Genomic DNA, 23,062 nt, shown 5'->3' with positions numbered 1-23,062 from the left:
TTTCTTTTATTGGTCTTATTCCCAATAGATTGATGTAATAGAAATTGCGAAGATTGACTTCGGAGTTCCTTTTTTATGAATTGATCTTAAGTGTCCAGTCTTGAGCAGCAAGTTTGCACAGACCAAATGTGTTCACACTTTACACACACATACACACACATGTACTGTATATCTTGATTCTTGAGCATATTTATTCTACCGATGGATGATTGGCCTCTCATTTTCACCAGGCTCATCCAGAAGAATTAGGTTCGCTGGTTGAAGTTCTAAAGAGTGGTATGGTTACAAGTGTTTCTGGTACCCAGTACAAGCTTCAAACTGACGCAAAATGTGACACTTTCGGAGCCTTATGGCGCATTCTGGGAGTAAATAATTTGGTTCAAAGGGTCTTTGGGGAAGCCACTGGATTTTCTCTTCTACTTACCACACTTCATAGTTTCCAGAGTGATGAAGCACAGACAGATGGTCAATCTTTGTTACTGGTTCAGATGAAGCTTTTCACATTTCTGTTACGGGTTATGACAGCTGGAGTGTGTGGTAATGCTGTCAATAGGACAAGGTTGCACACAGTTTTATCATCTCAGACATTTTATGATCTTCTGTCTGAATCTGGGTTACTTTGTGTGGATTGTGAAAAGCAAGTCATCCAGTTGCTGCTGGAACTTGCACTTGAAATGGTACTTCCACCATCCAGTGTGCCAACAGCACAGAGTGCTCCATCATCTGATTTGGTTGAAGCTGGGTCTGTATCTTTTCTTTTAAGTGCTTCATCAGGTTCTTTTATTCCTTACAAGGAGAGTGTATACAATGCTAGTGCCATCAGCATCCTGATCCGCTCGTTGTTATATTTTACTCCAAAGGTGCAGATAGAAGTACTAAGCTTCATTGAAAAACTTGCTCAAGCTGGCCCCTTCAATCAGGAAAGCCTGACTTCTGTAGGTACGAGATGGAGAATTTTGTGACTCTATTTTATCCTTCTCTAATGTAAATAATCCTCTTATTATTTTCTATTTGCATGCATTTAGGTTGCGTGGGACTTCTATTGGAGACAATCCGCCCATTTCTTGCTAGCTCATCACCATTACTTAGCCATGCATTGCAAATCGTGCAAGTTCTAGGTGCTTACAGGTAGCTAATTTTGTTTATTTTACTTCTGTTGGTCGGAAAACTAAATGTCACAAGGAATTGTGGCATATAATATTATAATGTGTCAGACTCTGCCACATGGCAGGAAATTGTTGGGTACATGGGATACAGGATCCCACACCCATATCATTGGTAAAATTTCAGCCCAACGTGTGAGGAGGTTGCTCAAATGCCTCAAATTACAGAGGGACCATTTTGTAGTTTTTATATTCATTTCCTTGTGGAAATTTCATAATTTATGGAACTTTGAATAAAACTATATACCACTTCCCTTTCACATTTTGGGGGGTTTATTTTCCTGTAAGATGATTGTGTGGTCCCTTTATCACATAGAATTACTCACATCGCACCACATGGAAGGTTGTGAGTGTTAACTGTGTCATTAGGCATGGTGGCTATCCTAATCGATTTGTGTACTAGACAATCTCTTTGTAGTTGCTATGAAAACTGTAACTGGAAATCACACTTTTTGGAATAGGTTGTCATCATTGGAGCTCCGTGTGCTTGTCAGATATATTCTGCAAATGAGAATGATGAATTCAGGTCATATTCTTGTTGACATGATGGAGAGATTAGTTCACTTGGAAGATACTTCAGAAAATGTTTCTCTCGCACCATTTGTAGTGATGGACATGAGCAAGGTCGGGCATTCTTCCATTCAAGCATCTTTAGGGGAAAGATCATGGCCCCCTGCTGCTGGTTATTCCTTTGTCTGCTGGTTTCAGTACCATAATCTCTTGAAACCTCAAGCAAAGGATCCAGATCAACCGTTCAAAGCTGGTGCTTCTAAAAGGTGGAATCCCTCTAGCACGCAAAAGCTTGGGGCCCATGTTCTCCGGTTGTTTTCAGTAGGTGCTGTGGATGATGAAAATACGTTCTATGCAGAACTTTACCTTCAGGATGATGGTGTTCTAACTCTTGCCACTAGCAGCTCCAGCTCTTTGTCTTTTTCTGGGTTAGACCTTGAGGAAGGAAGGTGGTATCACCTTGCTGTTGTTCATAGTAAGCCTAATGCATTGGCTGGACTTTTCCAAGCTAGTGTAGCATATGTGTATGTTAATGGAAAACTGAGGCACACTGGAAAGCTGGGATATTCACCATCTCCATTTGGGAAGTCCTTGCAGGTAACCATTGGGACACCTGCTACTTGTGCAAAAGTTTGTCAGTTGTCCTGGAGACTCTGCTGTTGCTATCTTTTTGAGGATGTGCTGACTTCAGGTAGTATATGCTTCATGTATATTCTTGGTAGAGGATATAGAGGGCTGTTCCAAGATACAGATCTTTTGCAGTTTGTTCCTAACCAGGCCTGTGGTGGGGGTAATATGGCAATATTGGATGCATTGGATGCTGAATATCCTTTAGTGTCCAATGCACAAAAAGTTGACAACACCAGTAAACAGGGGAACCCTAAGGCAGATGGCAGTGGAATTGTTTGGGATCTGGAGAGACTTGTGAACCTCTCATCACAGCTCTCTGGGAAGAAGCTTATATTTGCATTTAATGGAACATCTTCAGAAGCTCTTCAAACATCTGGGACTCTATCCTTGCTAAACCTTGTTGATCCATTATCAGCTGCTGCTTCTCCTATTGGGGGTTTGTAAAATCTCAACTTCCTTTTCTTTTTACTCAGGAAGTCAAGTTCGTACTAAAGCTCCCGTTTTAATTTTCAGGTATACCCCGATTTGGTCGTCTACATGGAGATATTTATATCTGCAGACAATGTGTGATTGGGGATACCATCCAGACTGTTGGTGGAATGGCTGTTGTACTGGCTGTTATTGAGGCTTCTGAAACCCGGGATATGCTGCACATGTCCCTGTCCTTACTTGCTTGTGCACTTCATCAAAGTCCTCAGAATGTGCGAGATATGCAAGCCTACAGAGGGTACCATTTGCTTGCACTCTTTCTGCACCGTAGAATGTCATTGTTTGACATGCAGTGTCTTGAGATCTTTTGTCAGATTGCTGCGTGCGAGGCTTCATTTTCTGAACCACAGAAGTTGCAGGAGACGCATACAATTCCTTCCCCTGCTGGAGCCATTCATGATGCCAACAACTATGAGGATCTGAATTTGTCAAAATTTCCTGATGAATTCTCATCAGTTGGATCTCATGGTGATCTTGATGACTTTTCTGTGCAAAAAGATTCATTTAGTCATATTTCAGAGCTTGAAAATGCTGATTTGTCCTCAGAACCATCAAACTGCATTGTTCTCTCAAATGCAGATATGGTTGAGCATGTCCTGTTGGACTGGACCTTATGGGTGATGGCCCCTGTTCCAATTCAGATTGCCCTACTTGGATTTCTTGAGCGTCTTGTATCCATGCATTGGTACAGGAGTCATAACCTTACAGTCTTACGCCGAATGAACCTTGTCCAGCATTTACTGGTGACCTTACAGAGGGGTGATGTGGAAGTTCCCGTGCTAGAGAAACTAACTGTATTGCTTGGGGTTATATTGGAGGATGGCCTTTTGACTTCTGAACTGGAGCATGTGGTCAGGTTTGTGATTATGACTTTTGATCCACCTGAATTGAAACAACACCATCAAATCATTCGAGAGTCAATGGGAAAGCATGTTATTGTACGAAATATGTTACTGGAAATGCTTATTGATTTACAAGTGACCCTAAATTCAGAAGAGTTGCTTGAGCCATGGCATAAGATTGTTTCATCCAAGTTGATAACATATTTTCTTGATGAATCTGTTCACCCTACCAGTATGAAGTGGATCATGACTCTTCTTGGTGTTTGTCTTGCTTCTTCTCCTACATTTTCACTTAAATTTCGGAGTATTGGAGGTTATCAGAATCTGGCATGTGTGCTTCCAAGCTTCTATGATTCCCCAGAAATATACTACATCCTATTCTGTCTAATATTTGGCAAGCCTGTCTATCCAAGAGTACCTGAAGTCCGCATGCTTGACTTCCATGCCCTTATGCCAAGTGATGGAAGTTATGGAGAACTGAAGTTTGTGGAGCTTTTGGAATCTGTGATTGCTATGTCAAAGTCGACATTTGATAGGTTGAGTGTGCAGGCTATGCTTGCTCATGAAACTGGTAACCATTCACTGAGTGGTAGCCTTGTGGCAGAGCTTGTAGAAGGAACAACAGACATGGCAGGGGAACTTCAGGGTGAAGCTTTGATGCATAAGACCTATGCGGCACGTTTAATGGGTGGGGAGGCAGCAGCCCCTGCTGCTGCCACTGCAGTCCTGAGATTCATGGTTGATCTGGCAAAAATGTGCTCTCCTTTCTCTGCTGTATGCAGACGGGCAGAATTTCTTGAAAGTTGTATTGATCTGTATTTCTCTTGTGTAAGGTGTGAGTTACGAATTACTTACAGTTGTTTGTGGATTCCTTAAGTTTGTTGGGAAGAAATGTGGACTAAACATATACTTTGTCTGCTTGTAGGGCTGCTTGTGCGGTGAAGATGGCGAAAGACCTATCTCTAGGAATAGAAGAGAAGAATTTGAATGATTCAGATGACACCCACAGTTCTCAGCATACATTCTCCAGCTTGCCTCCTGAACTGGAGCAATCTGTGAAAACTTCCATTAGTGTTGGAAGCTTTCAACCAGGACAGGTAAGTACAAGTTCTGAGGGTATTCCTGAGCCTGAAAATTATTTGCTTGGTGATAAAACAGAGGGGAAAACAACTGTTTCTCAGAGGGAGTCAAGCACGCAATTCATTCGAGAAGATGGCCAGACTGTACATGGTTTTGATGGTGAAAGTGTTGATCAGATGTCTACAGTTACTTCCAGCATTAATGAATATACTTTCCCGAATGTAAATGGGATGGCAGATTCAGCTTCTTCTTTATCTTTTAACATACTTGATTCTCCCATTTTGTCTGAAAAATCTACTTCCAAAGTTCCACTCACACCCTCTTCAGCCCCGGTGATTGCTTTGGCTTCTTGGATTGGCAGCACTGGCAATAGCGAAGGAAAATCTCCAGTAGTTGCTACTCCATCCATTGGTTCTTCTGTGTCTATGGGTGAAAATGATGCATCTCAAGATTTAAAATCCAGTTCTCAAGGTTCATCTGCTGCAAACACATTTCTATCTGTAAATCCAAAACTTCTACTTGAAATGGACGAGTCTGGTTATGGTGGTGGTCCTTGTTCTGCAGGAGCTACTGCTGTTTTAGATTTTATGGCAAAAGTTCTAGCTGATATTGTGACTGAACAGGTGAAAGCTGCACCTGTCATAGAGAGCATTTTAGAAACTGTTCCTCTGTATGTTGATGCGGAAACTGTTTTAGTTTTTCAAGGTCTTTGCCTAAGTAGATTGATGAACTTCCTTGAAGGGTGTCTGTTGCGTGATGATGAGGAAGATGAGAAAAAACTGGATAAGAATAGGTGGTCTGTGAATTTAGATGCATTGTGCTGGATGATAGTGGATCGTGTATATATGGGTGCTTTTCCTGAGCCAGGTGGCATACTGCGAACTCTGGAGTTCTTGTTATCCATGTTACAATTAGCAAACAAAGATGGTAGGATTGAAGAAGCAGCCCCAACGGGAAAAGGGCTGCTCCCGATAACTAGAGCAAGCAGGCAGCTTGATACATATATTCATGCACTTCTGAAAAATATGAACCGCATGATCATGTACTGTTTCCTCCCCTTGTTCTTGACCACAATTGGAGAGGATGACCTTCTTTCATGCTTAGGCTTGCAAATGGAATCAAAGAAGAGTTTATCTTCAAGCTCTTCACAAGAGTCTGGAATTGATATCTGTACTGTCTTGCAGTTATTAGTTGCTCACAAACGAATTATATTCTGTCCCAGCAACCTAGATACTGATCTAAATTGTTGTCTTTGTATAAATTTAATCTCTCTTCTGCAAGACAGAAGACAAAATGCACAGAACATTGTAGTGGATATTTTCAAATACATGCTGGTACATCGACGTGCTGCACTAGAGGAGTTGCTTGTATCTAAACCTAACCAAGGACAGCATCTCGATGTTCTACATGGTGGTTTTGATAAATTGTTAACTGGAAGTTCATCTGTATTCTTTGAATGGCTTCAAAGTTCAGGTCAGATGGTTAATAAGTTGTTGGAGCAATGTGCTGCTATTATGTGGGTGCAGTACATCGCTGGATCGGCAAAGTTTCCTGGGGTGAGGATAAAAGGGATGGAGGGTCGTCGTAAAAGAGAGATAGGACGAAGATCACGCAATTCTTTGAAAATTGATCAAAAACACTGGGATCAGGTGAATGAGCGGCGTTATGCGCTTGAGTTGGTTCGTGATGCAATGGCAACTGAGCTGAGAGCTGTTCGTCAGGATAAATATGGTTGGGTTCTCAATGCTGAGAGTGAGTGGCAAACCCATCTCCAACGACTAGTGCACGAGAGAGGAATATTCCCCATGAGAAAATCCACCTTTTCTGAAGAACCTGAATTGCAGCTTTGTCCTATTGAAGGGCCATACAGGATGCGCAAAAAGCTTGAGCGTTGCAAATTGAAAATTGCTACAATTCAAAATGTTCTCAATGAACAGTTCGAGTTGGCAGAAGCTGAACAGTCTAAAGGGAAAAATGAAAACAGCATGGAGGCTTCTGAAACTGATTCTGATTCATTCTTTCATCTTTTATCCCATGGTTCCAAAGAGAAATCCTTTGATGGTGGTGTTGACAGTGAGTCTCTTTTTAAAGAAACAGATGATGTTAAAGAAGAGGATGAAGCTTCTGCTAGGGTTGAGTGGAATGAAGACCTTACTAGCAATATAAATGACGGAAGTCTTTACTCTGCTGGTGAGTTTGGTGTTAAATCCAGTACTGTTTCTATCCCAATAACTGATGGCATTCATGGGAAATCTGATCTTGGTTCTCCAGGGCAGACTTCTTCTGTGAAAATTGATGATACAAAAGTTGCAGAGGACAAATTGGAAAAGGAGTTGCTTGATAGTGGTGAATATCTTATTAGACCTTATCTGGAACCTCTTGAAAAGATACGGTTCAGATATAATTGTGAGCGTGTTGTTGGTCTTGATAAGCATGATGGCGTTTTTCTTATTGGGGAGCTATGTTTATACGTTATTGAGAATTTCTATATTGATGATTCTGAGTGCATCTGTGAGAAGGAATGTGAAGATGGACTCTCTGTGATTGATCAGGCTTTGGGTGTGAAAAAGGATGTTACTGGCAGTATGGAGTTCGAGCCAAAATCACCTTCTTTGTGGAGTACCACGGCAAGGTCTTGGGCTGGGGCTAGGGCATGGGCATACAATGGTGGTGCTTGGGGAAAAGAGAAAGTGTGTACTAGTGGCAATCTGCCGCATCCTTGGCGTATGTGGAAACTTGATAATGTTCATGAGATTTTGAAACGTGATTACCAGCTGCGTCCTGTTGCTGTTGAAATATTCAGTATGGATGGGTGTAATGATCTTCTGGTTTTCCACAAAAAAGAGAGAGAGGAAGTGTTTAAAAATTTGGTTGCCATGAATCTTCCAAGGAACAACATGTATGTATTTCAAGTCCAAGTAGTATTTCCATTTTGTTTGTTTACTGTTCCTTGTTTTTCTTTTTATTCTTTTTATCCTTGATTATGCAATGAATTATTTTTGGGCATATCTATGGAGCAAGATATTGGGATCTATGTTGAAATACATATGCTTGTTTGATTAAGTATCCTGTTGTTTGTATCCCATGTTTGATAGCTTTTTGTTGAATGCATGAGTACTAGATTGAGTGCTTCCTGATTTGTAGTTGTAACTCTTAATACAAAACAGAATTTGCGGTAACTGCTGCTAAGGTATTGATGTCTTTGTGATTCCTACAAACAAGTGGTAGTGCCCAATGTGTTTTTTTGTTGATTTTATGTCATCATGTCATATGTCATTTTGTCTTGAGCATGATGTCTCGAGAATAGTTCAAACAAAGTGCACAAATGATGCAGTAGCACTTCTGTAGATCGGCTTGAACCCATTAGTAAGCTTAGATGGAGATGAGCTGGGTCTAGATTGGGTTTTGGGCCCCATAAAATATTTAGGGGTTTATTTGTTTATTTGGGGTTATCTTGTAATCTTTATTTTTATGCGAAGTAGGATTACGTGGGAGATTGGTTTCTTTCTTTGAGGTAGTTACCTAGCTTACTACAGTTTCTACTCTATAGGAGTCTGTATTTTTATATATATGGTAGTTACCTATTCTTATATTTGTGGTGTATCTTGGCCAACCGAGATGTTTAACAAGATTATGACCACAAAGAAAACGCCAAATGAATGGAGGAGAAGCATTGTAGTCTTGATTTACAAGAATAAATGTGATATTCAAAGCTGCAATAGCTTTAGAGACATAAAACAAATGCATCATACAATGAAGCTGTAGGAGAGGGTTTGCAGTTAATCGATATCTGGAATTAGTTCCCCTTCCAACATTGGTCTTCCGTAATCGAGGGTCAGAGTACTTGGGCTTGGAAAAAGGATATCAAATAGCCTTTCTTTTGTAGTTAGGGGTTTTATTCGCTTGTCCCCCTCTTTAGAGTAAATAGTAGAGTAAGGCCGTTGCTTGTTTAGGGTTGAAGCACGTTAGCGCAGTAGTTTGATTGCGTATCGCGCTAGGCGCTCACGTTTTATGGCTTCACAGGAGTGCGCATATGCACACTCCCGTTTTCTTCGCTTCAGCCCCAATTCTAAAAACCCACCAAAGGAAGGAAACTATTATTTTGGGGAGCAAATTTGGTTTTATGCCAGGAAGATCTGATGGAGGCTATTTTCTTATTGAGAAGACTCCTTAAAAGATATAGAGAGGGCGAGAAGGATCTCCATATGTTCTTTATTGAACTGAAAAAGCCTTCGACACAATCCTTAGAGAGTTAATCTGACATATCCTAGAAAAGAGAAGGGTTTCATATAAATATGTGGACATAATTAAAGATATGTATGATAGTGTGGTGATTAGCGTAAGAATTGTGAGTTGTCAAGGTAGTGAATTCTCAATTACAATTGGGTTATATCAAGGATCAACCTTAAGCCCTTATTTGTTTGTGCTTATCATGGACATTTTAACCAGAGGCATATAAGATGAGGTTCCATGTGGTATGGTTTTTGCTGATGATATTGTTTTGGTGGGTGAAACAAAAGCAAAGATTAACGCCAAGTTGGAGTTATAGAGATCAACCTTGGAATCAAAAGGTTTTAAATAGAACAAGACGGAGTATATGGTGTGTAACTTTAGCAACACTAGGACCTCCTCAGCTTGATAATTAAACCTTCTACTTGCCGGTGCTGTGAGTTCCTCTGCACGAAGAGCCTTTTTAAAGCAATCTCTCACTATACACACATCAGCAATACCAATCCCTCTATAAAATTTCAGCATGCAATCTCAGTCGAAACTGAGAAAATAATTGCCTTTCACTAATGCCGGTGCGAGAATAAAGTGCATCAAATTTGTTCATGTACTCTGCAATGAGTACCATGAGTAGGCTGTTGGTATTGAGTTTCCTTGGCCAGCAGCTTTCTTCGAACTTTCTTCGAAAGTCTTCTGTCCTGCTGTCAACTTCTGTAACGTCTACATCATTGCACCCATCATATCAGCAGGAGGGTTGTTCTCTGCCATGCTTTGATACCACTTAACGTACAACTAAGAAGGACACGTCAACCAAGCTCACAACTGCAGGATTTTGTGACCAAAGAACAACCAAATAACCATGGTAGAATAGCACAATAAACAGATCAGAACTAAGCAAGAAGTAGATCTGTAATTAGAGTTTCGAATTCAGAAACTGGAGTTTATGAGATCAGAACATAGAACTAGCTAAAGGACTATATCAGATATAGGAATAGGGTTATGACGGATCATAAATCATGAACAAACATCCATAGAAACAGAAGAAAACAAATTAGTTCTGTCGGTTCTGGTTCCTGGTCTGTAAAATCACCACAGGACAAAAATCAAGAGATTTTCAATATCTCAAAATTGGCTGTTTAGAAACAGAGCACAAACCAGGGTCGAGTTTCACTTGGGTAGGTAGGAAGGATCTACCAGAATTTTAGCCAAAACCTACGGCTGGAAGTGCTGCAGGGAGCAGGTACTCAACTAGGAAGTCAGTGAAAATTCTGGACAGACTGGGGTTTGATTACCTGGTTTGATGATCAGCAACAGAGCACTTGATAAAGCTTGGAAGAGAAGATGATCACTTGAAGAAGAAGTTCCTCCTGGGCTTCACACTGCAAGGAGTTGTTGGATCGAACACCAACCCGTCTCTTTGATCAGACAAACAGAAGTTTCTTGCAGAGAAGCAACGACAGCAGCAATGTTTTGTTATATAAAAATCGTGGGAGCCTTGTAGGTCTCCTATGCTTTATTTATAATGTTGATGGCAGAGGGACTACAAATTAGATCTAATACTTACTAAAATTATACCTATTACAGTACTAAAACTGAAAATTAGTAACTACTGAAATGAGAAGCTAGCTGAAAAAGGAAACTAAACTACTTTAACAAGTAAGACAATTAAATTGGATCAGTCAACTGAACCAGATCAGCTACTAGACAAGAAAACCCCATCAACTAAGATCATGGGCTGCTTGGGCAACCCCTAATTGCCCTGGTCGACACCCATCTTCCATCTCCTTTCATGTGTCCTCATTATTGCATCACTAGGACGGAAGGAGGTGGTGAAGATTGAGGAGAGGGAGATTCCTCACAGTGATTATCTTAGATATGTTGGTTCAGTTGTAAATAAAGTTTATGATGTAGAGGATTATGTAGCCCGGAAATTGGATGGATGAAGTGGAGAGGTGCATCCAGAGTGTTGTGTGAGCAGCATATTCTTATAAATCTTAAAGGAAAGTTTTATAGGACTGTCATACGACTAGCTATGATGTACGGTGAGGAATGTTGGGCAGTTAAGAAATGTCATACAAATAAACTGTGTAGCGGAGATGAGGATGTTGAGATAGATGTCTGGCAACACTAGGAAGAATAAAGTAAGGAATGACCATACTAGAGCTGGGTTGGGAGTAGCTTTGATTCATGATAAGCTACATGAGAGTCGTTTGAAGTGGCATGGCCATGTTCAACGGAGGCTTTGGGATGCTCGAGTATGGAGTCATTTGATTCAGATTGAAGGAACTAAAAGAGCCAGGGACATGCCTAAATTAAGTGGTGAGGAAGGACATGCCAAGCTTAGGCCTCGTATCAGGTATGAGTTCGAATAAAGCTGATTGGAGAGCAAGGATCCATTTGGCCGACCCGTTTAGCCTAGGAAAAGGCTCTGCTGTTGTTGTGGTTGTATGCTCAGATTAGTGAAGAAGGAATGTAGAAATATAGGCCTTGCCCATGGGGGTTTACATACAACTTGAGCCTAGTTGGATTAAGATGAAGTTTCTTGGTAGGTGCTTCTGAAGAAGCAGCTATGTGATTTTAAACCATGGGGGTATATATACAAATTGAGCTTAGATGAATTAAGTTGAAGGTTACATGGTAGGTGATTTTGTAGAAATCCGTTATATGAACAATGGTATGTGTACTTGAGAGAAGCAATTATGCCACATCATAAGTTTTTCCTAGATCCTATTTCTGGTAAATAGACTGAATATGCAGTTTCTTCTCTATGGTTCTTGCTGTTTTGGTTTGTTTTCTAACAGCTCATATCATCTTTCCCCATTGCTAGCCTTCATTAATAATTCTATCATGTTATAACAATCGGAAGTTAGAGAGACTAGGGTTAGAGATGTAGGATAAAGAGAGGAGAGGAAGGAAGAAGAGGGAGAGGAGTTGAGAGAAGAAAGAGTGAGATGAGGGAAAATTGTGGGAGAGCAATGAGCTCTTTCCACATATATTATGTTCAAACCAAAATAAGGAAATTACATAGTCCTCCCTAGGGAGGTAAACGGGAAAAAGGAAAATACAACTTAGGACAACATAATATAAAATAGTTCCTAAAAAACCCCTAATACATAAATTCTAACACTCCCCCTCAAGATGGAGAATAAATGTCATACATTCCCAGCTTGCATAAGAGGGTATTGAACTGGTGACTGGTGAGGAATGAGTCCTTTGGTGAAGATGTCTACCAATTGATCACCTATCTTAACAAAGGGTGTGCAAATGTTGCCAAAGTCGATCTTCTCTTTCATGAAATGCCGGTCTACTTCAATGTGCTTTGTCCTATCATGCTACATTGGGTTATGGACTATGCTTATAACTGCTTTGTTATCACGGTAGAGTCGATAGGTCCTTCAGTGTCATACCCTAACTCAAGAATCAACTGCCGCAACCAAATAAGTTCACAAACTCCATGAGTCATTGCCCTATATTCTACCTTTGCACTAGCTACAACTGACTATTTCTTGCTCCTCCATGTAATCAAATTACCATCCACATATGTGCAATAGCCTGACGTAGATCGTCTGTCAGAGATGGATTCAGCCCAATCAGCATCAGAATAACCTTCTATCCTCAAGTGATTGTTCCTAGCATACATAAGTTCTTTTACCGGAGAAGACATTAAATATCTGAGGATGCGGTACACAGCATCCAAGTGCCCACTCCTTCTCATAGCCTTTGAATCGGAAGCCCTAGACCGTACCAACTTGCTTTAGGCACACTTTCCGGCTCACAATTGAGAAAGTGCTCTACTTCAAAGCTCTAGGACTGGAGTCGAAGATCACTCCCCGGGCAGTACTTACCAGCTACATCACATCAGTGAGGTTGCTTGCAATTCGTTTTTTTTTTAATTCCCGAAGAAGTGCATATCTTACCCGGATCTTCTTTCATAATGGTACGGAACAATAGTATTATTGGAGTAGATACACGAATCACTTTAAATACAAGAAGCCGAGTAGGCGGATTTTCTGCTAGGGAAGAAATTAGAATAACAACAAACCCTACAGGTTTCCGATCCCATTTAGTTGGGATAAGGCTGAGTAGTTGTTGTAAACTCACTGCTATACATAGTTGACTAATAAATGAAGTTCGAAGTTTCGTTTCTCATTTATTGTGAGTGTGGCACGATTGCAGGCTGTGTTACCAATAAATCTTTAGTGGATTCAATCTGCCTGGCACTTTAGCCAATGCTTGACCATGGCAAGCCTAAGGCTGCTCAAGCCATCTTGATATTCACTCAACCTGGTTTCACAGCAATTGATGGAACAATCCTTTTCAAGGCTTAGTTATTAAGGCGGTAAGGCGGCGGAGGCGTTTGAGGGTGTTTCAGAGCGCCTTAGCAATAAGGCGGGCATAAAGCGTCGCCTTATTGACTAAAGTGATCCTATGTAATTTTTTTTTATAAAACCATTATATTTAACTCAAATCCTAGTTGAATCTTATTACTCATATGCTAAATAAATATTAAAGGTTCATACTTCATACCAATGCAAGATATTCGTCAAGGAAACAAATCAACAAAGTGAATAAACTAAGTTTATCTTCATCAATCATCAATCATCAATCATGGAGACATTAACATCAGAAAATCAGAATCCAGTTGAATACAGAATAAGAAAAAGAAAAAATACTTGATGTGCATGAGTGAAGACTGAATAGGATGGATTCTGTGGAGTTCCAAAACTAAACCACCAGACTTAAAACTTGTCCTACTCAAGCTTTTAATGCCACGAGTATTGCCTATGGAAATTTGACAGAATATTTGTAGAAGTCTCAACAATAACCAGTAGAAGAGTGGAATGCCTACCCAATCTGGCCTCAAGATGAGTAACTTCGATTGTAAAGCAAAACCACAGCAACAAGACCCTCACCAGGGCTTCTGGAATAAAATCTCAGACCCAGAAACTTTCATAGCTCCAGCGATGGTAGAAAGAAGGTTTTTTTTACCCAAACGGGAATATGAAAAGCCCTCTGAATTTGCATAAGAATGGAGAAATTAAGAGCTAATAATTTGAATCAATTATCAGGAAATGAGACATAAGGAAAGGATCTTAGTTCTCATTAACAGAACTACAGAAGCCTTTTCTCCTGCCCTAAAGGGAAAAGATAACCATTATTTCTGTAGTATTCATTCGTTACTAATATGTAAGGGCCCTACTTTGATCAATCCCAATAATGTTCAACTGCTGGGTATGAAAAACACACAACTGACGCAAGAGGAAAGAGAAACACACAGCGTCAGCACTCAGCAAGAGTCTTACGACTCTCACTGTCTCACCATAGGTAAGAAAAAAAAAACTGTTAAGACTTGAGAGTTGAGAGTCATAAGACTATGATGAACAGATGAAGATGAAAGAAGAAGAAAGAAGGGAGGAGAAAGAAGAGAAAAAAAAAAAAAACTCACAAAGAAGATGAGAAAAAATAGAAAAATAAAAAAATAAACAACATACCTGGAGAGAGGGGAAGGAACATTTGCCGGAGGGCCGGAGAAGAATAGTTGTCACCGGAGAAGAATAGAAGGAGGGGCCGTTGGAGTGCTTCACCGTCGGCTATGGAGCAATTTGGGGTTTTGAGGGAATATTGTGTTTTTTGGGTAGAGTTTTAAGTTATTCGAGTTTGATCCAGTGTATCTTATGTGCATCAAACATTATGCACCTGCCAATCATGAAGTCTATTTTGGAATATTCATAAATAAGCTGTAAAAACAAATTTTTCTAAAAAGGTCCATAAGGCGTCGCCTTAGCCGCCTCATAGCGCCTTATAGCATAAGGCGGTCACCTTTCATACCCAACATAAAGCGGCTTACTGCCTTATCCTCTCTGTTGCGCATTAGCGCCTAGGCGTCGCTTTATCAACGCCTTAATAACTATGTTCCGAGGTTCACTCAACCTAGCCCGTTCAGCCAACTGTCCCTCGTTGTGTAGCCCATTGTTAGCATTGCTCCAACTCAAGGCAACACCAATCGAACCATCATGACTATGCACGAGGTGTAGTAACAGCCGCACTTGAATGGCACGATGGAACCGAAGTTTTGCCAAGCCTATGACACACACTCCCATGTAGTGTCACCATTGTTGGTTAGTAGGAAGCACCACACAGACACGCCCAAGGTGGGTTGAACCTAAGCCCTGCCAACGGTAGGCAGATCCGCATGCAAGACACGAGATAGCCCCCTCGCTCAAGCTCATGTGCCACTGTTGCACAGGGTGTTAGTAGTATAATAAACCAAAGCATTTGCTGCGCAGCAGCGGGCCATGGCAGCACCTTCCGTTGGCCATAGGTCAATAGTGAAACCTATGAGGGAAATGCTCTTTGGCCACTTTGACTTCGAGTGCCCGACCGTGGTATCTGCCCATGGAATGCCTGTGCTGTTGTGCATGAGCAGCCAGGCCATCCCTGCACACAGTGCCTCGCTAGTGACAGCCACGATGCCCACAAAGCCTTGGTTGTGGCCTGTTACAATGCCATGCTAGGAGCCATGCCACCAGGGGGGGGGGTGAGGCGGTAGCTCTTATGCTTTTCATGGTTTTCTAGAAAGAGGCATGGACCCACGACAAGCCATCCTCGAGCCACCATGCATGCCCACGTGTGCCAAACCATGTTTCACAGCCATGCTTAAAAAAATACTTTGATCTTGATTATGGACTAGATGACCCCCGAATAAACGGTTTGATTGATCATACCTGATGGTCTGTTCACTAGTCGAATAGTTTGTGAGCTATGAATGCTTAGGCCAGTGGTTGACAGTTTCTGTGAACAACCCAGCGAATCAGCTGAGCTGAGCGATTTAACAACCAGGGAAAATGGTGGCAGAAACTTTTTAAGGGTATCTAATCAAAAAAAGGAAAAAGAAAAAAATTTATAACTACCTTGGTAGAATTTCTCATCTTTGTGTTGTATCATCATTTAGCTGCTAATTGCTGCTATTAATGACATGAACCATGTTCTTAGCTGTAATTCCTATCATGGTTGTTAATGGCACTAATGTTGGATTTCTTTAGTATTTTTCAATGTTTTAGATTATGGAACCTAAGATTATATTAAAGTTATAATGTGCATTTGTGTTGACAGGTTGGACACAACTATTTCTGGATCGTCAAAACAGGAAGGGAATGAGGGAAGCCGTCTTTTCAATATTATGGCTAAATCCTTCTCGAAGAGGTGGCAAAATGGAGAGATTAGCAATTTCCAGTACCTCATGCACCTCAACACTCTGGCAGGACGTGGATATAGTGATCTCACCCAGTATCCAGTGTTTCCATGGGTTCTGGCAGACTATGAGAGTGAGACTCTTGACTTGTCTGATCCTACCACATACCGTAAGATGGACAAACCAATGGGATGCCAAACAGATGAGCGGGAGGACGAATTTAAGAAAAGGTTGGTTTTCATTAGCATTCCATTCCCTCCTCCCCCCCTCCAAAACCTTGTTTTGGACATACAATGCAGTGTTAAATGGGCTCTTTATATTTAGTTTTATTTTCTTTCTCTTCTCATTTTCGTAGGCAAGTTGCTTGCTATTGCTGTTTTAGTGTATCAATTTAGTTCACTTGCATGTTCTCTATGCTTTTGTTCTAGATATGATTTATGCAACTGTATGATCTCCTTTGGTCATTTCCTTTTTAATCTCAGATACGAGAGCTGGGATGACCCAGATGTCCCCAAGTTTCATTATGGTTCACATTACTCTAGCGCTGGAATTGTTCTCTTCTATCTTGTACGGCTACCACCATTTAGTGCGGAGAATCAGAAGCTACAGGGTGGTCAGTTTGACCATGCAGATCGCCTTTTCAATAATCTAAGAGACACGTGGTTAAGTGCAGCTGGGAATGGTAACACATCGGATGTGAAAGAACTGATTCCAGAATTGTTCTATATGCCAGAGTTCCTTGAAAATCGGTTTAATCTTGAATTGGGAGAGAAACAATCAGGAGAGAAGGTAGCCTGACTTGTGACAATATCCAATTGCTGCATTACTCTCCACTCATATTTGTTCCCTATTTCAACCACTGTTACTTGCTGAACTTAGTTTGTGTCCTATTTAACTGAAAATCTCACTTGGTTTTGTTTCAGGTTGGTGATGTTGTGTTGCCCCCATGGGCTAAAGGCAGTGCCAGAGAATTCATCAGAAAGCACCGGGAAGCATTGGAATCAGATTATGTTTCAGAACATCTGCATCACTGGATAGACCTCATCTTTGGATATAAGCAGAGAGGAAAGGTTTGTATGGGCATTCTTATCTTTTGGTGTCATCATCCGACTAAAAAATTTACATAATCATTTATATGATATATACTGTGGAAACAGTTCTTTTGTGTTCTTGTTTAATTTCTTAGTTAACATGTACCAAGTACCAACTCCACACCACTTGGATAGTCGCGAGTGAAGTTGTGGCTTGCTTTTCTACTGGTCCAGTTATTAGTTATTTTGATGTGAAATGACATCAGAATTAGATTTGATCCTGATAAAAATAAAAGACGAATTAGCTATGACACTGACTGAACTATTAGCCGTCTTTCAGACCCTCAATATGTACATTCAATCGAGTAATTAGGAATGGGTCAGGTTCCAGACCTAGGAGGTCGATATAAAGCCGATCAACATGTTAGATATTTGCCCCCATTTTCTTCAATTGTTTTCTACATGCATTTTATTCCATCTACTGTTATTACCTTCTCTCTCTCTCCCCCCCTCCCTCTCTGGTTGGTCTTCTCTCTGCAACTAATTTAGTTTTTGGCATCTTTCATTTCTTTTTTCCTGTTCATCTTGTAGTAGCTGATAAGGTTAATACTTAACCCTTTTTTTTTTTTTTTGTCATCCTTTTGCATTTCTAACCCCTAAATAATTCACAGGCAGCTGAAGAGGCTGTGAATGTCTTCTATCATTACACATATGAAGGGAGTGTGGACATAGACTCCGTTACAGACCCTGCTATGAAAGCCTCTATACTTGCACAGATCAACCACTTTGGCCAGACACCCAAGCAATTATTTCTCAAACCTCATGTGAAGAGAAGGGTTGATAGGAAGCTTCCCCCTCATCCACTTCGGCACTGTAACCATCTTGTTCCACATGAAATCCGTAAAAGTTCATCCCCAATTACTCAGATAGTCACTTTCCATGAGAAGATCCTTCTTGCTGGGACAAATCAATTGCTTAAACCCAGAACATATGCCAAATACGTTGCATGGGGTTTCCCAGATTGTAGCTTGAGGTTTATGAGCTATGATCAAGATAGACTCCTCTCTACACATGAGAGTCTTCATGGGGGTCATCAGATTCAGTGTGCAGGTGTCAGTCATGATGGCCGGATTCTTGTTACTGGAGCTGATGATGGATTGGTTTCAGTTTGGAGAATCAGTGAGGATGGACCCCGTAGTCTTCGACGGTTAAATTTGGAGCGGCCACTCTGTGCTCATACAGCAAAGATCACATGCGTTTATGTCAGCCAGCCTTATATGCTGATACTGAGTGGGTCAGATGACTGCAGTATTATTTTGTGGGATCTCAGCACCTTGGTCTTTGTGAAGCAGCTTCCTGAGTTCCCTGCACCGGTTTCAGCAATATATGTTAATGACCTGACAGGAGAGATTGTGACAGCAGCTGGAGTTTTGCTTGCTGTATGGAGCATCAACTGTGACTGCCTTGCAGTTGTCAATACCTCCCAGCTTCCATCTGATTTCATCCTCTCTGTGACGAGTGCTGCATTTTCAGACTGGCAAGACACAAACTGGTACATTACAGGACATCAGAGTGGGGCTGTCAAGGTTTGGCATATGGTGCATTGCTCTGATGAGACAAGTACCCAGAGCAAATCGACTACCCATGGAATGGGAGGGCTAGGGCCAAATGGTAAAGTGCCAGAATACAGGTTGGTCCTCCGCAGGGTACTTAAGTACCATAAGTATCCGGTGACTGCCCTACATCTTACAAGTGATAAGAAGCAGTTGTTGAGTGGGGATTCAGGTGGGCACCTTTCCTCATGGACCCTACCAGATGAGAGCTTGAGAGATTCAGTTAGTCAGGGGTGATATTTGCATAGGTGACGATGCGTGGCTGAATTGCACCTTTTGTCCAGTTGGGGCAAATACTGGTTCCATATCCCAAACCCAGGCTGTGGTTTGTCCTTGTGAAGATGTGTGTTTTCAAAAATGGGAGCAAGAAGCAAGACACTAGGGCTTTCGTGGTGATGGAATGACACGTCTGGATGACAAGGATGAAGAACACCCAACAGTTGCTGATGTGTTCTGATATTAGTCGAGCACAAGAAATGTGTGGAAATGCATTGTGAGCTGAAGTGACATTTCAGAGATGACAGCATGCTTTGGCATGTGATTGGTGAGGGTTTCAGCTTATTAAAGGTTTTGGATCTGCTGAGGCATTGTCACGACTGGTTTTGATGTAAATAGGTGGATGACTAACAAATATAGCAAATTGTATAGTAGGAGTTTCTCCGGGAGTGCTCAGTTGGGTGGAAATGATCTCGGCAGAACATGTGATGGACTACTAGAGGCTGATTTGAGTGTTTCTTTTGTGTCTAATTCTTTTTGTATTGTTGTAATTTGGGCACTTGTGCTATTTTTGCAATGAAACAATGGCTTAAGTCTCCCCCCTCCCGCTGCAAATAAAATTCAAGAACGAACCCACAAACACATACGACATGATCAATCACAGCTGTATATGTTGACATCCCGTATATCCGTAACAGGTATATTGAAGTAACACAAAGCGCGTAGAGATACTTGATCCCTTGAATAGCTTGAGCTTGTCAACCGAGTTTCCCTTCACCCATGGTGAATAAAGAATTCTTTCATTATGGGCATTGGTAACGTTGGGAGTTAGTTTTGATCCCGAACGCTAGAAGTTGGGAGTTAGTGATATGTTGTTGTCATTAGTGGTGAGAAGATTCTTCCTCCTCTACATTGGTGGAGGAAAACTTTGGCCTTGTTTAGCTATGATAAGAAATTTAAGTGGTTCACACAATCAATGTTGGGTACTGATTACAAAATTTTTTTTTTAGTTTGAAAATTTCACTTCTCATGCAACTAAATGGAGCATGGGAAGGCCAATAAGGCAGCAATTTGTCACGGGCCAAGCTCACAACCCAGTTCATTGGGCTAGGTAAGTTTTTAGAACTTTCTACCAAAGTGTAGGAAGTTTAAATACTTGTGGAGAAGTTCTTTCTCTAGACCTTTTTACCATCATATGAGGTAGTGTAAAGAGACTTCTAGAGAACTTCTAGAAGCAAGGAAGGGTCTAGATGTTACTTGTACATAACATTGATAATAGGAGAATCCTAGAGTTCTCCACTAAGGGGGTGGGAAGTTTCTAATCTCATTGGCTAGAACATTCCTAGCCATTGGATGGAAGACAAATGTAAGCATCTTAAGCATTCTTTGAGACCTTGATTGCTTATAAATAGGATTGGCCTCATTTGGCTAAGACACCAAGCATTGTACTCAAAACTTTCAAGTGTAATATAAATTCTTTCACTTAGACTTTCTCGTGTTCACTACTTCTCTTCCCAAGTCTTTTAAGGAGCATAATAAGGTTGACTTAATGCTAAGTGCCGGCGCGATTGTTTAGAAAGGTCTAAGGCCATGACAAATTGCTTTGGTAGGCATGATGGGCGTATAGATCGACCTAGTTTTGCTTTGAATTTAAGGGAAATTATACCCCCCCTCCCTTGTACTATTGGCTTGTTACATCTATATCCAAGTATTTTCAGCAATTATGCCCCCTACCCTACGTTTGACGGTGTTGGTATGCTGTTAGTTGTGAAACACAAAAGATCATTTTAGCCTTTAACAAAAAGAAAGTAAGTTGAAGGACCATTTTACCTTTTTATTCTTCTTCTACCCAAATACCCCAAAATATTGACAAGCTCCATTTCAAACCTTTCATGTGGACGAAGAATTAATGAAGGAAATGGCAGATTGAATCACCTTTCATACTCTTCGTTCGATTTCTATTCAGCAAATGTTGGAGAGAGCTGAATTGGTGAATTGAACTTTACAACTTTGATCTCTCCAAGCATTTCTCTTTCTCAATGGATACTCATTTATAAGTCTTACGTATCGAAATGAAGAACTTGTGTTGCATATGCAGAAAAAGAAACAAATGGTTGACACTAAAGGGATGTCATCACATATCAATATGCCACTTAATAAATCTTATATATCAGTACCTGCAACTCCAGAACTCCCATTGAAACCCTTGAGGAGCTCACGAAGAATCAAGTACAGTTAGGGATTTACAATAATTTCTGAAACTCTAAATATCATGCAAATTGCTGAAATCACAAAGGTGGTAATTTTTGCGACTCCAAAACTCATGAAAATTGCTAAATCACAAAGGGATTTTCTCTCATATATCAGTGTTTGCAACTCCACAACACTATAGGCCATTAATTCTAAGATTCATGCTTGAGTCCAACCCATTTAATAATTTAGCTAAGCAGGTGAAACCTGAGAGTACAACCCATGTCTTGAAAAAAGAAAAAGAAGTGTACAATCCATTTCTTTGTCTGTGACTTGACTAGGCTTGCCTGGTCAATAATTGCCACCCCCAAATCTGACAAACATGAAATGAAGCAAATATGAAGCAATGAAGAGGGCTGATGAAACATGATAAGAAAGCTGTATATGCCAGTTCAATTTCCTTGGTCAAATATTGTAGGATAATCCTGAGATATATATTATGGGAAAAGGCTGCGCATGCTAGTTCTGTCCTGATGTTATTATTGAAACATTACTTCTGTCATCAAAACCCTTCACTGATTGAGCCGCTACTCCAAGAAAGCGAACGGCATGTTAACCTCAGTCTTCAAGTACAACAACCAATCAACCTGCTTATTATTGATCATAAAAAAAATAAAAACTATTTTGTATGGACAATCAAAAACCAATCCCAGTTCCCAAGTGGTTGCAACTTGGGGTAAGGCTTTGTTCATGTTTAAATTTAAAATCCTTAAATATTTATTATTCTACTAAACAAATTTAAAATTTTCAAATGCTATTATTCTACTAAATAAATATAGTCCTTAAAAATATGAGCCGGTAAAGTTTATGACCACTTCATCTCATATATATCTTTCTACCTTGAAGAGTTTTTTTATAATTTATATCCATATCCAAGCAAAAAAGCTTTTTCTATGTTGAGTGTGCTGGTGTTTCTCCTGACCCATTTCACAACTGGAAATGCTTTGACCACCCATCACATCTTAAATTCTTGTAGGTTTAGACTTGAGTTCTCTTCATTTTAATGGGAATATTGCAGTCTGTGACACAATATATATGTAAAATTTATGGCTACAGGATTTTTGAGAATTGAAGCAAAGGCTGAGAAAAGAGTCCCAACAAGAAAAGATAAAGAAAATGTCTGAAAGAAGACAAAAAGTGTAAATGCTTAGGTGAAATCTTGTGGATAATAAGTGGTCTTGTAAACTGGTTTGATTTTTAAGATGTATCATGGTAGGCCCATATGCAAGTAATGCTTGTTTTCTTCTTCTTTTCTCTCTCTCTCTCTCTCTCTCTCTCTCTCATATTCCCATTGGATGGAAATTAGAGAAACAGTTCAACTTTAGAGATGGAAAAGAGATTGGGAGACAAAAAAGGACAGGAAAAAGTGTAAGCATAGCTGGAGAAGGCTGGAATGAGGTGGATACCTCCTTTTTTTTTTCTCCCATTGAAGTAGAGAACACGCAAGCTCCATTTTCATATTGTTATTTGTACATGACCCATTCATGTTCCATTACTCCATATTCTTTTCTCTATTGCAACTTGTTCTTATCAAAAAAAAATCTATTGCAACTTGCAATTTTTAATTGTGGATCTACTGTTTTCTAGTTTCTTTCTTTAATGCAATTTGCTATTTATTTTACACACATCTCTCTCTCTCTAACACAAAATTTTTAAGTAGAACCGTTGACTGAAAGATTCATGGAATAAACCAAGGCTCCAAAATTGCAGTACTCTTTGGAAGAATTGTGAGTTGGAACCAAGTTTGAATGCAAAAAATACTTAAAAATAAAAATCAAAAATATCTTTAAAAGATGTTAGATGATTGAAAATACAAACG

At 40.3% G+C, this 23,062-nt stretch overlaps 1 protein-coding gene across 2 annotated transcripts in view; it reads left to right on the top strand.

The window, feature by feature from the left end:
• The window catches only part of LOC122065082 (protein SPIRRIG-like), a 39,517-nt gene extending 19,925 nt beyond the window's left edge, over window positions 1–19,592 (top strand). For both annotated transcript variants that reach the window (XM_042628872.1, XM_042628873.1), the window contains 9 exons: window positions 231–939; window positions 1,026–1,128; window positions 1,625–2,739; window positions 2,817–4,467; window positions 4,560–7,613; window positions 16,055–16,363; window positions 16,616–16,922; window positions 17,057–17,203; window positions 17,836–19,592. In XM_042628872.1, the coding sequence (XP_042484806.1) occupies window positions 231–939; window positions 1,026–1,128; window positions 1,625–2,739; window positions 2,817–4,467; window positions 4,560–7,613; window positions 16,055–16,363; window positions 16,616–16,922; window positions 17,057–17,203; window positions 17,836–19,014 (8,574 nt within the window). In that variant the 3' untranslated portion in view covers window positions 19,015–19,592. The remainder of the gene's footprint in view (window positions 1–230; window positions 940–1,025; window positions 1,129–1,624; window positions 2,740–2,816; window positions 4,468–4,559; window positions 7,614–16,054; window positions 16,364–16,615; window positions 16,923–17,056; window positions 17,204–17,835) is intronic.
• Window positions 19,593–23,062: the final 3,470 nt, after the last annotated feature.

The sequence above is a fragment of the Macadamia integrifolia genome, unplaced genomic scaffold (genome assembly GCF_013358625.1).
Source record: "Macadamia integrifolia cultivar HAES 741 unplaced genomic scaffold, SCU_Mint_v3 scaffold1877, whole genome shotgun sequence".
NCBI lineage: Eukaryota > Viridiplantae > Streptophyta > Magnoliopsida > Proteales > Proteaceae > Macadamia > Macadamia integrifolia.
The sequence above is the reverse complement of the archived record's forward strand: the minus strand, read 5'-3'. Positions and strand labels throughout refer to the sequence as shown.